The sequence below is a fragment of the Camelus bactrianus genome, chromosome 5 (genome assembly GCF_048773025.1).
Source record: "Camelus bactrianus isolate YW-2024 breed Bactrian camel chromosome 5, ASM4877302v1, whole genome shotgun sequence".
Taxonomy (NCBI): Eukaryota; Metazoa; Chordata; class Mammalia; order Artiodactyla; family Camelidae; genus Camelus; species Camelus bactrianus.
Window position 1 is genome coordinate 26680031 of NC_133543.1, and position 13387 is coordinate 26693417.

At 42.0% G+C, this 13387-nt stretch overlaps 1 protein-coding gene across 1 annotated transcript in view; it reads left to right on the forward strand.

The window, feature by feature from the left end:
* THSD7B (thrombospondin type 1 domain containing 7B) overlaps window positions 1–13387 on the forward strand; it is a 763775-nt gene that overhangs the window by 734454 nt on the left and 15934 nt on the right. Inside the window, exons 21-24 of the mRNA XM_074363581.1 lie at window positions 6515–6660; window positions 11752–11911; window positions 12957–13130; window positions 13231–13326. Coding sequence (XP_074219682.1) covers window positions 6515–6660; window positions 11752–11911; window positions 12957–13130; window positions 13231–13326 — 576 coding nt within the window. The remainder of the gene's footprint in view (window positions 1–6514; window positions 6661–11751; window positions 11912–12956; window positions 13131–13230; window positions 13327–13387) is intronic.

Below are 13387 nucleotides of genomic sequence, written 5' to 3' on the forward strand. Positions count from 1 at the left end.
GGTGTGGAATATACGCATAACTTTATAGGTAAGATGTCAGGCAATTGAGTAATCTGCTCAAGGTCATACAGCTTATCACTTGTAGAGAAAAGATCTGAACCCAAGTTCAGGTGTCTCCTAAGCCCCATGCTCTCCACTTTGCCCCTTTACATCCGACGGATGTAAATGTCCATGTAACATACCTGCTCTGGGTTGGGTTCTGTATCACTTTACAAAAACTCTCATAACTCATAGGTATGTTTAAGCCTAAGTAGAGGAAATGGATCTAAGATTGGAACACAAAGAGCAGTGAGGGCTTTAATTGTCTCTGAATCTTAAGCTTCCTAAATGTATACTTGTTTCATAATGAACAGTGCTGCCTATTACTATCTAGTGCATCTAATTGGAATATAGCTGCAGGGAGCCAGTCTTCCAGACAGGGACTGTGTGAGTCTGATGGACAGAATAGCTCCAGGATTGCCAGAATCACTCTCTGTGACCTGGTCATCTTGCATCCTATGCAGAGAGCATCATTGGAGGCATTTCTGCTATATATTTATAGTGGCCCATCAAGTTTTGTTAGCTTTTAGTGGGTCTGGAATGTGATTGTTGGGAACAGAACGGGAAATAAGCGGCTAGAATGCATACACACTATCACAGAGAAATCTGGAGCTCAGTTTCCAAGTAAAGGCAACAGTGCCTAATCCTCCTTTAAAAGACCTCATCACTCTCGTGATGCCGTGGTCTGTCTTGACCTCTAAAACTGGTCTCGTTACTTCTTTGTTTAGCTGACCTCACTCCAAATAGATGGTCATGGCTGGAACTGGTCTATTTTATGCTGAAAAACTACAGAGTTTTTGCCTTACCTAACCTGAGTGTTCTCTAGGATGAAACGTGTCTGGGTGCCTGAAGCACTTTTCAGACAAGGCAAGGAATCCCTCTATAGGGGAACAGACAGTAGCTCTGAATGCAGAATCATTACTGCATCTTCCATCTCTAGTGATGCCAAGCATATGCTGAAGATCTGTCTTTAGGTTGCAGATCAGGGCCGTAATTGTTCTCCACTCTGTTCCATTAGAAAATAACCTTGATCCCAAATCCATGTCAATCCAGGGTGGATATTTAAAACAAACTTGGCACTTAAAAAATAAACTTGGATAAAAACTCCAGATAATGTCTGTTAAGAGAAATAAAAAACAGATGTCCAGCATAAAGAGCTGCATGAAATTAACTGAGCATTTTGTATACAACCTAACTTCTTGCTGTTTGCAGAAATTTAGTCCAACAGGTACCCAGAAGCAAATAAAGACTTACCACAGAGAAAGATGTTAGTACCATAATTTTATAGTTTTTTTCCCTAAAGGAAAATATGAGACGTATGAATACAAGTAATCTACTTATTGCTGAGAGTAGACCTAAGTGTACTTTTCAAACTTGCTCAAGTGGCCAAAAAGCACAGCAGAGCATCTGATACTAACTTGGACCAGGTGAGATTTGTTGGAAAGCACATGCTTTTAGAGTAAGGCCAATTTTTGTTCCAATTCTTCCAGCTGGGTGACTTTGCAAAAAATTATTTAACTTCCCTGGGCTTCAGTTTGTCACATATGAAATGAGACTGGGATTCTTGTTGAAGTGTTTTAGAGGGTGGGGCAAGCAGGTGCTCTCAGTGGACAGGAAGCAAAGAAAGCAGGATAAGGAAGGGGAGAGAACTAAGCAAGAATACGCTGTGTCATCTCTACAGCGTAGCACATTGTATTCACTCAGTTAATTCTGTCCCTCCCTCCATAATGAGGAATACTTTTATAATGACAAGAGGTAGTGTACAGTAAATTGCCTTAACCACAGAGACCTATGTGATTAAAACCGATTAAGAGATTACATAACCAGCTATTAACAAGGTTTTTTGTTAGTATCCCTTTGCCAGGAATCTGCTAGTATTTTCTACTGAGGAATAAAAGCTTAAGAATAAATTCAAAGGAGAAAATACTTAAAAGTGGAAACACTGTATTCAGTAACCTAATTTTGGGGTGCACATCAGGAAGGACCATCATCAACTTGAGGTTGGTGACACTGAACATCATCCTTTGTGGTAAAAGTTGGCCAAACTGTCAGCTCAGGAAGAGCATCCCCTGCCAATGATAGTGCACATGCCTTGAAAATTCAACTTATATTAAAAAAAAAAGTTCCCAGGTGGAAAGCAAACCAGTAATAATAATGTTCATAATAACAACATTCTCAAAGCTCAGAGTGACTTCATATGCTACCGTTTTTGTATTTACATGTCTATGGTGCATTGGAGTTTATAGGTATGGTCATATAAATTGCTCAGATATTTAATGAACTGTTCAAGGTTAAATATTCTTCATTGCTCTATTTATTCTTATTTTCCCTCTTCCGTTTTCCCATACATATACCCTTCGCATTGTTTGCCTGGACCATTTTCAGGTTTTCCAGAGCTATCAAAACCATAATTTTCAGTTAATTCGATGAGCTTGTGTCAGGGCCACAGGACAAGTGTCTAGAGCATCCCGCTGCAATGGTGCCTGGTGGCTGGCTACTTGGGTCTAAAAGTATGGTCAGAACAGAGAACCATTGCATTTGACTCCAGTTCCTTTTATGAATGTATAAACTGACATCTATTTAACCAATTTTGAGGGGTTTTTTTAAAACTGCTTAAAATTTCCCACATTGTCTTTGTCGGTGGAGCTCTTCAGGGTGAAGTCTGACTGCCACTGAATTCAGTGGAAGTATGATCTGGTCCAGTGTGCCTTAAACCTGTCTGCAGGTACCAATACTGGCCTCTCTTTGGGTTTTTGTTTATGTGTGTATATGTGTTTACAACTAGTGTGCCCCACTGTCTGTATTTTTCTGGAGGTCTTAACACACAATTCTTTTTCCTTTATTGCAGAAAATTATTGCTAATGTAATAGTAGGCCTAGTATCACTGCTGCTTATAATGAGTCCCCAATATTCCTCAAGGGAGGAGAGGAACAGGTTCAGAGAGAACTGCTAGCAAACTTAACCTTCTATAATCTTGGTCTTTATTAAATTGGAAATGTATTTCAGATGTAGTGCTTTTCTCACTTTTATAGCCTGAAGTGCAGATAAATAAGAGAATCAGTTCCTGTTTCTATGTCTCACTGGTATTACCCATTAAGCATATTGTCTGTATCAGCTATTGAGTTCGAGTTTCAAATAGATGTCTATTCCCCTATCTTATGCTTTTATTAAAACACATAAACCCCAACAAGAGTTATCCAGAGAGTGTCCAAGAAATATCTCACTTTCTCAGACAGGAAGCACGCGACTGTCCATGGCAACCACCTTCACTCTTCCTCTGAGGGCAGGAGTGTAAGCGAGGGTGTAAGGGTTTGGTGGGTTGGAATCATTATGGACTCTGTAGTTGTGTGCATTTAATGTTATAAGCCTGACAGAAAACAGGTTGCATGCTTTTATACCCATGACAGGCTTGTTCTAGGGCCAGTTTTTGGCACTGATACAAAATTGTAGTTGTTAAAAAACATGATTACCAATTATTAAAAGCTTTAACAAGCACCTACTATATTTTAGATACACTGTAAGGTAGTTTATACACAGTATTTTTTTATTCATATAAGCGACATGAGATGAGTCCAAGGAGTCCCCATCATCTCAGTATTCTTTACCTGCATCAGTGTAATTATAAGTTCTGTAGGAGGCAAATCACCCCCCCCACCATGGTATCAAAACATTCACCAATGAACTGACTGCTTATAAAGCCATCCCCCCAGCCACCCAGCCTCCTCCATTAACACACACGCTCTGTCATTGCATCATGGTATTTGCTGGTGCATCTCTGGCTGCAAATGGAATGTACACCCACAACAGAGGGGCCCAAAATGGAGCAAACTGTATGCCAAATATTAGAGGGAGCACTTGAGAAAACTGATGAAAAGTGACTCGAAGACCAAAGAGTCTATGATCAAACTGTGAAAGCCAGTCGTGACAGGATAAAACTTTTCTAGGGTAATCATAAAATTATGTAAGAAATAATCACTTTTTGTTCTAATAGTGATTGCATAGTTGTAATTGTCTGCATAGTAGTTGCTTTAGATTAAAAAAAAATCCATTTGCATACTTTTCAGTTCCTTTAGAAAAAGTCCCATTTAGACATTTTATTATTTATTAAACAGTTTAATGCCCATTTGAAATACATTCCCTTTTAAATGGCATTTTCCCCAGCATAAATTATCTTCAGATAACAAGGACTCTCCGTATACTTAATTTTATTTTATAGAAGAGGAAATTCATGCTCAGAGGAGTTATAAAGTACTGCCAGGCGGTCAGATCATTTACTAGCTGTTAATTTGACAGAACTGTTTCCAACTAGAGAATTTTGATGCTAAGTCCAGGTTTCTTTCCACCACATATCAGCTATTTTCAAACTCTTTCTCTAATATTCTGCATCGCATCATAATTTTAAATCTCTCCCATTTGGCCGCATCCTCCTCTGCTGTCCCTCTCGTGTGAAAATTCACGATCACCAACAGTCCCTTAAGTCTCCGGCCATTAGGGTCCCTTTTAAATACGTATGGCTGAGAGATAGGTGCTTGGTTGAATATTCCATCCAGTCTGATGCTTGCAACCCCAGGTGACAGCAGCCAGCTACCAGAGGAGACAGGGCCTCCTTGTGCACTGCCTCCGTATTCCATGTGGCTAGATTTTATATTTATAGATTCAGGATTTGCGAGAGAAGTGCCTAATTTGAGGGACACTTTCTCTGATTATTTTATTTAAACAACCAAATATCCCTGACTTAGAAAAAGGAACTTATTAAAAGATATCAGGTGCCCCAAAAAGGCAGAATTACGATATGCTCCTTGGTAGTTGTTGGCATTGTTTGAAAATATCTTTGTGTTTGGATAGAAAAAGGCAGAGAAATCATAGGGCTGTGCCATCAGCGAGTGGTTTTAAGACTCCGTTATCTCAAAAAGTAAAATGGCATCACTTTTTTCTATTGAATTAATTAGGTTCCCCCCACCTCTGTGCCCAGCAGAAAATATCTGACACTTCAATGGTAATAAATAAAATAGTCCTAAAGGAATGGTCATCCACATGCCACCAGTTTAAGAAGAAGCTTAAAATTATTTGGTTTTAATGAAATAGAACCTCTTCAGCTGTGATCAAGGTGACACTACATGGTCATTATTCCTACAGAGGTGGATAGAGAACAGATGCAATTATAATGATGTTAGGGTAATAGACAGTTAGGTCAAGAGAATAAACATAAAGATTATTATAAAACTGAACATTATTTAAGCAAGAATTAATGTAAAATCTTAAGCCAAATGTGTTCATCAAGCGGGACAAGATTTCATATGAAGGAGGTGATGTCCAACCTGTATGACTGGGTTTGAGTGATGCTGGGAGGAACACCTGTCCAAACACGTATGTTCCTCGCCTAGGCTCTGCTCCGTGCCCAGGGGTGCAGGGTGGGTGGAGTCAGTGTTAACCAAGCCTGTGTTACCATTGACAAGCCTGTACCGCCATCTGAAGTTTCTTTTCTGTTTCCCATAAAAGACCTAGCTAGGTGCTGTCCTTGCTGTGTTGCGTGAGCATCATGGCTAACACAGCAGTCTTTGGAGCAAAAGTTTCTGGGTTTGAATCCTGTTTTGCAACTTACTAGGGTTTGTTTGTTTGTTTTTTCTTCTTTCTAACCTTAAACAAGTGACAAACTCTGTGTCTCAATTTCCTTGTCTGTAATATGGGAAAATAATAGAATTTTCCTCTAGGGTTATTATGATTATATAACGAGCCAATGTATATATAAAGTATTTTGAAAATTGTTTAACACATGGTACCTGCTCGATAATAATATTGTTATATTACATACTTTCAGATGCCAGATAATAACAGGTAGACAATTACTAAAAATATGAATTAAGCATTCAGTTAGTACTTAATATATAAGGAGCACCATGTTAGGGACAGAACCCAAACCTCAAGGAATTGAGAATCCAGTGATTAGAACTAGGGTGGCACCTTCCCAAAGAATTTTCCTAGTAATTTGGATTATGTGCAGTTTCACCTTGCTAATTTAGAACCTAACAAAGAAGATGCGACTCTGTTTAACATTTGTAATCCTAGCCTAAAATACAGGGTCTTTGAGAGCAGAAGGTACATCTGGCAATTTCATCACTGTACCCCTAGCACATGGCAGGATGCCAGGGTTATTCTAGAGCTTAATAAAGAAATATTTGTTGAATGAATTAATATTCCACCAGTGTTTATGGGATCAGTCTATTTGGCAACAATACAGAGTTTCGATTTAGGATGACTAAAGAAGTAGAAGAAGGAACTTCGGATCCTTAAGCATAACGCAGACCTTAGGGAACCCGTGTCACTGTAGAGGCCTAAATTAAAATGGCAGAAAAACTGGAATCTGGACATGTGTGTTTTAATGAAGACTTCTGTATGGAAGGCAGCATTCCGTCCTTTAATTCCTTTTCCAAGCCAAACTCTAACGGGAAAGCTGACATCTTCCTTATGATTTTAGGTCGAATGAGCCGGACTCGATTTATCATCATGCCAACCCAAGGGGAAGGACGGCCATGCCCCACAGAGCTTACCCAGCAGCAAGCCTGCCCAGTGACCCCCTGCTACAGCTGGATCCTCAGCAACTGGTCTGCATGTAACCTGGAGGTACGTCACGTAGCGACAGTTAGAGAAATGCTTCTCAGCGTGTCCGAAGGACTCGTCTGGTCAACCCTGTGCGCTGATGGAATAAATTTCACAGCCCCAGGGGCCTGGCACAGTGTATTTTTATGCAATGGAGAGCATGGGAAAAATAACCAAATGACTTAAGCTCACGCAGAGCGCTACTGCTAGGAAGATAAATAGCCATTTGTTAGGCACTATTTGTAATAAGCCAGGTCATGGGACTTACAATCTCTTCAGCATCTTCAAGAATTCTCTATCTTCTTGCCTTGTCGGAAATATCAAAGCATTAGGTAATGAGGCAAAACCTGGATGCTATGGAAATGTACAGTTTGCTGTAGACCGTATTTCTTAGAAAAGTACTTGCAGATTTAGACAAAATCTTGCATATGGGCCGAAAACCAAAAGCTTAGGGAAGTTATATTTTAACAGTATTAGATGAACCAAGGTTACTACATTTTCCTCAATGATTGCTTTTTATTGACTTGAAATATAAATGCTTAGTAACATCGTAATATTTCACATGCCCAGAGCTTTCGCTGGGTCAGCAAAGATCCTCTATGGCTTTCTCTCTGGCTTCTTGTGTAAGAAAAAGCACATTGATTTTCCCTGTTTTCTTATTTTACTAGCTTATCCTTCAGTTCATATTCCAAAGCAGGTTTTCATTCAATAACGATAATTTTGATGATGCATTAGGAGATCTGTCGAGTTGTCCCACAGAGACGTTTCGTGCTCCTGTCAGGACGACTGTCACGCGGCATTATCATCTTGCAGAAGTGAAATGCCCATGTATTTTGATAAGTCCCAGAGGAACAAAAATGTGTGGTACATTTGTTCAGTCTCCTCTTTACAGAAAATAAGGTAACCGTGCTGATTAATTCCCAAGTAACCTAATAGCTTTAAATATGAATACTTTGTCTACTTCCTCTAAAATCCTCTTTCCTGAACCTTCAGCAATTTTTTTTTAAGTGCTGCTTGGAATCACAATTAAGCAAATGGTGTATTTCTTCTTATAATTGCGATAACTATTGACGGAGTAGAGAAAATAAATGTGAGGAATGCAGGAACCCATTGCGGGGGCAGGGAGAGGAGGGGGAAGGTGGCTCAGTGGGGGAGGAGGACAGACAGACTCCACGCTGCGCATCTGGCTGGGCACACAGCTGCTTCTGGGCTGCACGTGGTCTTTTGTACTTGCCCTTTTATCTTCTCCTTTGGGACACTCTTTTATAGATAAGGCTGCCAATCTGTCCCATGGGAACATTACAGGGAAATGCCAAATGCCATGTGTCATTGAGCTTTGGCCAGAACCTTAGGGGCAAGAGTGGTGGGTTGTGAGCATTCTCTGTAGCCGTGCTGGGGAAACGGGGGGCTGTGGCATATGTTGGAGGAACCCAGGCACGGAGACCATGAGAGCAGGTGTACCCAGAAATGGCAGAGGTGCTTCAGATTTCTAAATGAGGTCATGCCACTCACTGACACTTCCAGTCAGGGGGAAACTGGAGTTTTAGACTCAATCCAGGCAAAGCTCTCAAAAAATCCATGTTTGTATGAATTATTCCTATGCGGGCACCTTTCCCAAAAGAGGCCAGCCTCCCCTAAGACTTTGGAATGGGGTTGAAGCAGTTCCTGGAGGTGCCACATTTCCCCACCTGGTAGGTAAAGTCACTCAGAAGCAAGAAGAACAAAGGAGCGGACACAGAAAAGCAGGGGACACACATAAATAGAGGCAGAGGAGAAAGGGAATCACGGTAACAGTCGACTGGGGTTTTTCCTGAGTTTGAAGTGCATTCCTGCTTTTCCTGAAGCCTAGTTGCAAATGCTTTGTGAGATAGCACAACAGCTTTTCAGTGAGTTGCTGTTTCTTAAATGTATATGAAGCTGAGTTTGGGGAATTACTCATCAAACTACGGGCGAGCCTCTGCACACAAAGGAAGCACACCCCTCTCATGCCTGTCCCCTCTGCCTCCTCCATCTGTAATACCCTGCCTGCCAAACGCAGTCAGAAACTCATGCACTAGAGGCGGTGGTGATGTTTAAGCGGCTGAATGCCTTCAATTATATCAAAATGTCCCAAGAGGGGCGTGCACAGGGCACAGTGGATGTGCCAGCTTGGCCACCGTCGTCTGTGGAAGGAAGTGTTTATCCTCGGGCTTCACTTTTTTTTCAGGGTTTCCTAACTCTTTCCAAGTTCCTCAGCTGGTAACACGTATCCACACATATGTTGCAAAATCTGTTTAGGAGCTCAGACTCGGGAGTCTAGCAGGCTTAATTTTGGTCCAGGTGTTTACAGTTCCTCGCTCTGCAGTTTTTGCCAAGTCTTTAACCTCTCCCGACCTCTGCTGTCTTCGCTGTATCATTGGGGTGGCAACGGTACCCGTTTTGCTAGGGGTTTTTGGTCGGAGTTAGATCATTCATATACAGTGCCCCGCAGAGTACCTGACATAAATTAACAGTTCAGTAAACTGGGGTTGCTGTTCTAGTTTTGATTAAAACTACTATCCTGATTGTTAGCACCGTCTGCCTGTCCACATGTGGTGATGTGGATTCAGAGTATATACAAAAAGTGCATTGATGACTGGGGACGGTGGAGAGTCAGTGACAGAATCCTCGCTATTGACGATCTCGCTCTGAGAAGCCTGGCTCTCTCTTCAGGCTCTCTTGCGTGTAAAGCCTCTGACGAGACTGAATGAGTGCTTGCTTTGTGAATGAAATGATCATTCTGATGCTGATTTCTCTTGCTGTGCCCGTTGTTGTCAAAGGTGTAAGAGATTAAGGCTGAACAGGGATACCTACTGGGAGCACATTACTGTTTGTCTTGTTGTTTAAAGTGATCCCTGATGTAGACTTGTTTCCTGTTATGTCTTCATACCTCATCTCCTGCAACGTCAAACAAAGCTCTAATCAATAGCCTCTCCTGTTACCGAGGTTGCAGAGAACAGCAAAGTCAAATTTCAGGCATGCTGCAGTGTCTTCAGACTCCAGGTTCAGGAAGTCTGACACTCTCTAGCAAAATGTATACCTTAGACAGTTCTGTTCGAGGAACCATCATCTGGAATAATAAATTAGAGAGAGAACTCTCCCCCAAAAGAAATTTAACTTAAACACTAGTTATTTTCCACTTTAGGGAGTAAACATTTACTAGAGCATTTGCTTTGAAGGAAAGTACAATGAATTGATTTTGAACCTCAACGTCTCAAAAAAAAAATGCACTTAGGTTCAAAATTATGATGCATTTTTTTTTAATAATTGCACAACAGCCGTAGAGGTGATTAGAGCAGTTGTGAGGTTTGATATATCAAGTGTGGGAATTGCCATCTTAAACAAATCATAATTCTTGTTAAAGCATCTCTAGAAAAGGATGTGATGATCCTAACTTGTGTGTTTACTCAGATTCCTCAGGCTTTAATTTGCTGCAGCTAGGACCTCGTCCAAGTTTCACCTTTTTTTTTTTTTTTTTTTTGCCACTATGGCTTTGAATCCAAACTTTCTTCTGTCAAGAACTTTTCTCAGCAGCCACTCTGCACCATCCTGCACATCCAGCAGTCTGTCCACAACTAGCCCTTAATCCTCGGCAGCTGTTGCCACAGTTTCTTGACCTGGCTGGTGCTCAGCAGACCCGTCAGCCCCTGGGTCACCTGCTCCATGCCCTGGAACGCTGTCATAACTGCTTTAGTTGGTCGCCCTGTCCCTCTTCACTCCCGCCAGTACAAGAGCCACAGAAGCTCCAAGGCAGTGTCTGGGTCCTAGGGGGAAAGGGAGAAGGAGGAGCTGAAACTCAGTTTCCCGGTGTGGGGCACAGTTGTCCGAGTGTCACCTAATCAGGGGCTGTAGCATGTAGCATCCTTGTTGGCAGCAACAGGGCCTGTGCAGAGGCTCAGTGTCTCCCCCCCCAACCCCCGCATCCATATCAGTAATGGTCATGAGAGCTCTAGCTTCTCTACCAGCTTCTGGACTTGGTGGAGGCTGAGTTACATGCCTTGGAAGTATGGGGCGTGGGGTGGGTAATACTCTGAGATGAAGGTTGATCCAAGAAGGAGCTAGAGTGTAAATGACCCCCCCTTCTTCCTCCCTCCCCCCATCATGGATGGACCTGTGGTCTGTCTGCAAGGTGTGGTGATGGACCAAGAAGCCAGCTCTGTTCACTTCTGCGGCTGAGGCCCACTTGGCAACACGCCACCTTATGTTTGCTCTCCCTCTGTTCCTGCCGTGGTTCTTTTACTCTCCCTCTTAGTATCCTGCGATTTCACCTCCCTTGTCTAAAAACTTTTCCTCGGGCTTTGCTTTTTAAGGCATTTATGTAAAAACAGAACTATCCTTGGAAAGTTATCCACATATCCAGTGGACTTCTTTTTGAAGTAAGAGCACCTGACCATGACTGAGGAGTTAATACTCATGAGTATCTGCCAAAGTGTTACGTTAGGAAGTCGTTCCTCAGGCAGATGGTTGGGAGATGACCACTAGAGCCTTCCACTTCAAAGCTTCTGTTTCTGTGAGACACTGCACAGTATTTTTTCTAATTGTCCAGAATAATCTGAGTGGGATTTGTATAAAATAACTTCAAAAAATAATATTCAGCACAGAAGACACTCTGGGAAAACAACTTCTTGTGGCAATAGAGATAATCAGTGTTTTACTGGAAACCCCAACCTAACTGATGTGAGGAAAGTACTGAATTCCCTACAAAAGAAAAATAAGCAGAGTAAAAGGGAAATGTCTGCCCTGTGGCTGCACATGCTCTCCCGGGGAGGGATTATGGACTAGACCGTTTCATCACACACACTAGACAAATTAGGTATTGTTTTTCCTTTACACTCAGTCCCGGCTGAGTTCCAAAATGAATCATATTCTGAGTGCATAAATTTCACAGCATAAATTTGCATTTCTACTTCAGTTTCTCTATCAGCTCTAGGAGAACTGCTCAGGGATCCCTTCTGTCAACAATTGAAAAATAACTGTCAAGAGGAGGAAGCTGCTGAAATATGCAACTAGGATTTTCTGGAGCAAGAGGTAGCGGGAGCCAGACCTTGGAGATGATGATGACGTGGGTAACCCTGACAGCATCCTTTCCTCTGACAGGGCGGAGACTGTGGGGAAGGAGTCCAGGTCCGCAGCCCCTCCTGTGTGGTCCACAGTGGTTCAGTGTCTCACTGGACAGTACGGGTAGAGGATGCACTGTGTGGAGAAATGCCCTTCCAAGACCGCAGCCTGAAGCAGCCGTGTTCCGTGCCTTGCCCCGGTAAGCAACGGAATGACTGGGAGCGCCTTCTGTGGTGCCCTCTTCATTTATTTTCTATTATCTGTTTTCTGGAGTTTTCGCTCATCAAAGTTGATGTTTTTAACTCACTTTAATTCATTGTTAATTGTGATTATCACCTTGAAATACACCTAACCACTTCAATGGAGGCCAAGTAGGCCAGAGGGGAAAAATAACACAGGACTTGGAAATGTACAAGCACCCTCACACTCCCTGGGTTTTACCTGGGACACACAGTCAGTCCCTTTGAGCTGCGGTAGCTCCGTCTAGAAAATGTGTTAATAGTACCTGACCCAGCCGAGCACTCAGCCCATGACTGAACCCTGAGTGAACGAAGCCCTCCCCTGGGCAATGACACAGCCAGACGAGTGAGGCCATGGGTTCGTGAAAACATGCTGGTAAACAGTCAAGTTCTGCGTTCTTGTGAAGGTCATTATTAGTTACATAAAACTTATGGGTTTATTTTAATCCTAATACAACTTGTGTGGCATCAGTTTAAGGTGGATTAACATACCCTTATATATCCTGATAATATACATGTAACATATGTATATACCTACATCCGTACATACAGACGTGTGTATGTTTAGATTATTAAACATTCTTTAAGGCCAAAGAAATTCCACTTCAGTAACCAACTTACTCCCTTGGTATGATTTCTGTGAACATCCATTTTATGATATTATGCTGCTCTTTAAAACCTGAGTTGCTATAATCTTTACATTTCCTTTTAAAAATTTTATTATCCCTAGTAGACACGTAGTGTTCTCCAGATAAAACTGTCATGATTTGAAGCAAAGTAATGGCAATCTAGTGTTTGGCACTCTTTCACTAAATAAGATTAAACCATAAATTACTTCATCATTCTTAGTACTTTTTAATTAGAAAATTGGTCAACAGAGAATGTGTGGTATCTAGAAGCCCCTCCTCCTGTATCACTGCACCATCACCCCGGCTCTCACTGTGAATGCTGCTGGGTACCAGTTCTCACATCGTTTCCTCTGCTCTGTACCATGCGACCACCCAGGAGACTGCCATTTAACGGAATGGTCAGAGTGGAGCACGTGTGAATTAACCTGCATCGATGGAAGAAGCTTCGAGACTCTGGGCCGCCAATCTAGATCAAGGACATTTATAATTCAGTCTTTTGAGAACCAAGACAGCTGCCCCCAGCAAGTTCTAGAAACACGCCCTTGTACAGGTACCAAGAGCGCTTTTCAGTTCTCAGCTTTGATTGATCAGTGCTTTTTCTACTTTTATGGGAGGCATAATAGAACCGCTGTTACCGTATTTACTTGCAGGAGGTAAATGTTATCTCTACACGTGGAAAGCAAGTCTTTGGAACAATAATGAACGGACTGTGTGGTGCCAGCGTTCAGATGGCATTAACGTCACAGGTATTCCTGCCTAAGATTCATGTGGGTACTTTGAAAAGATCTGAGTGTTGTTGTTTGTGAG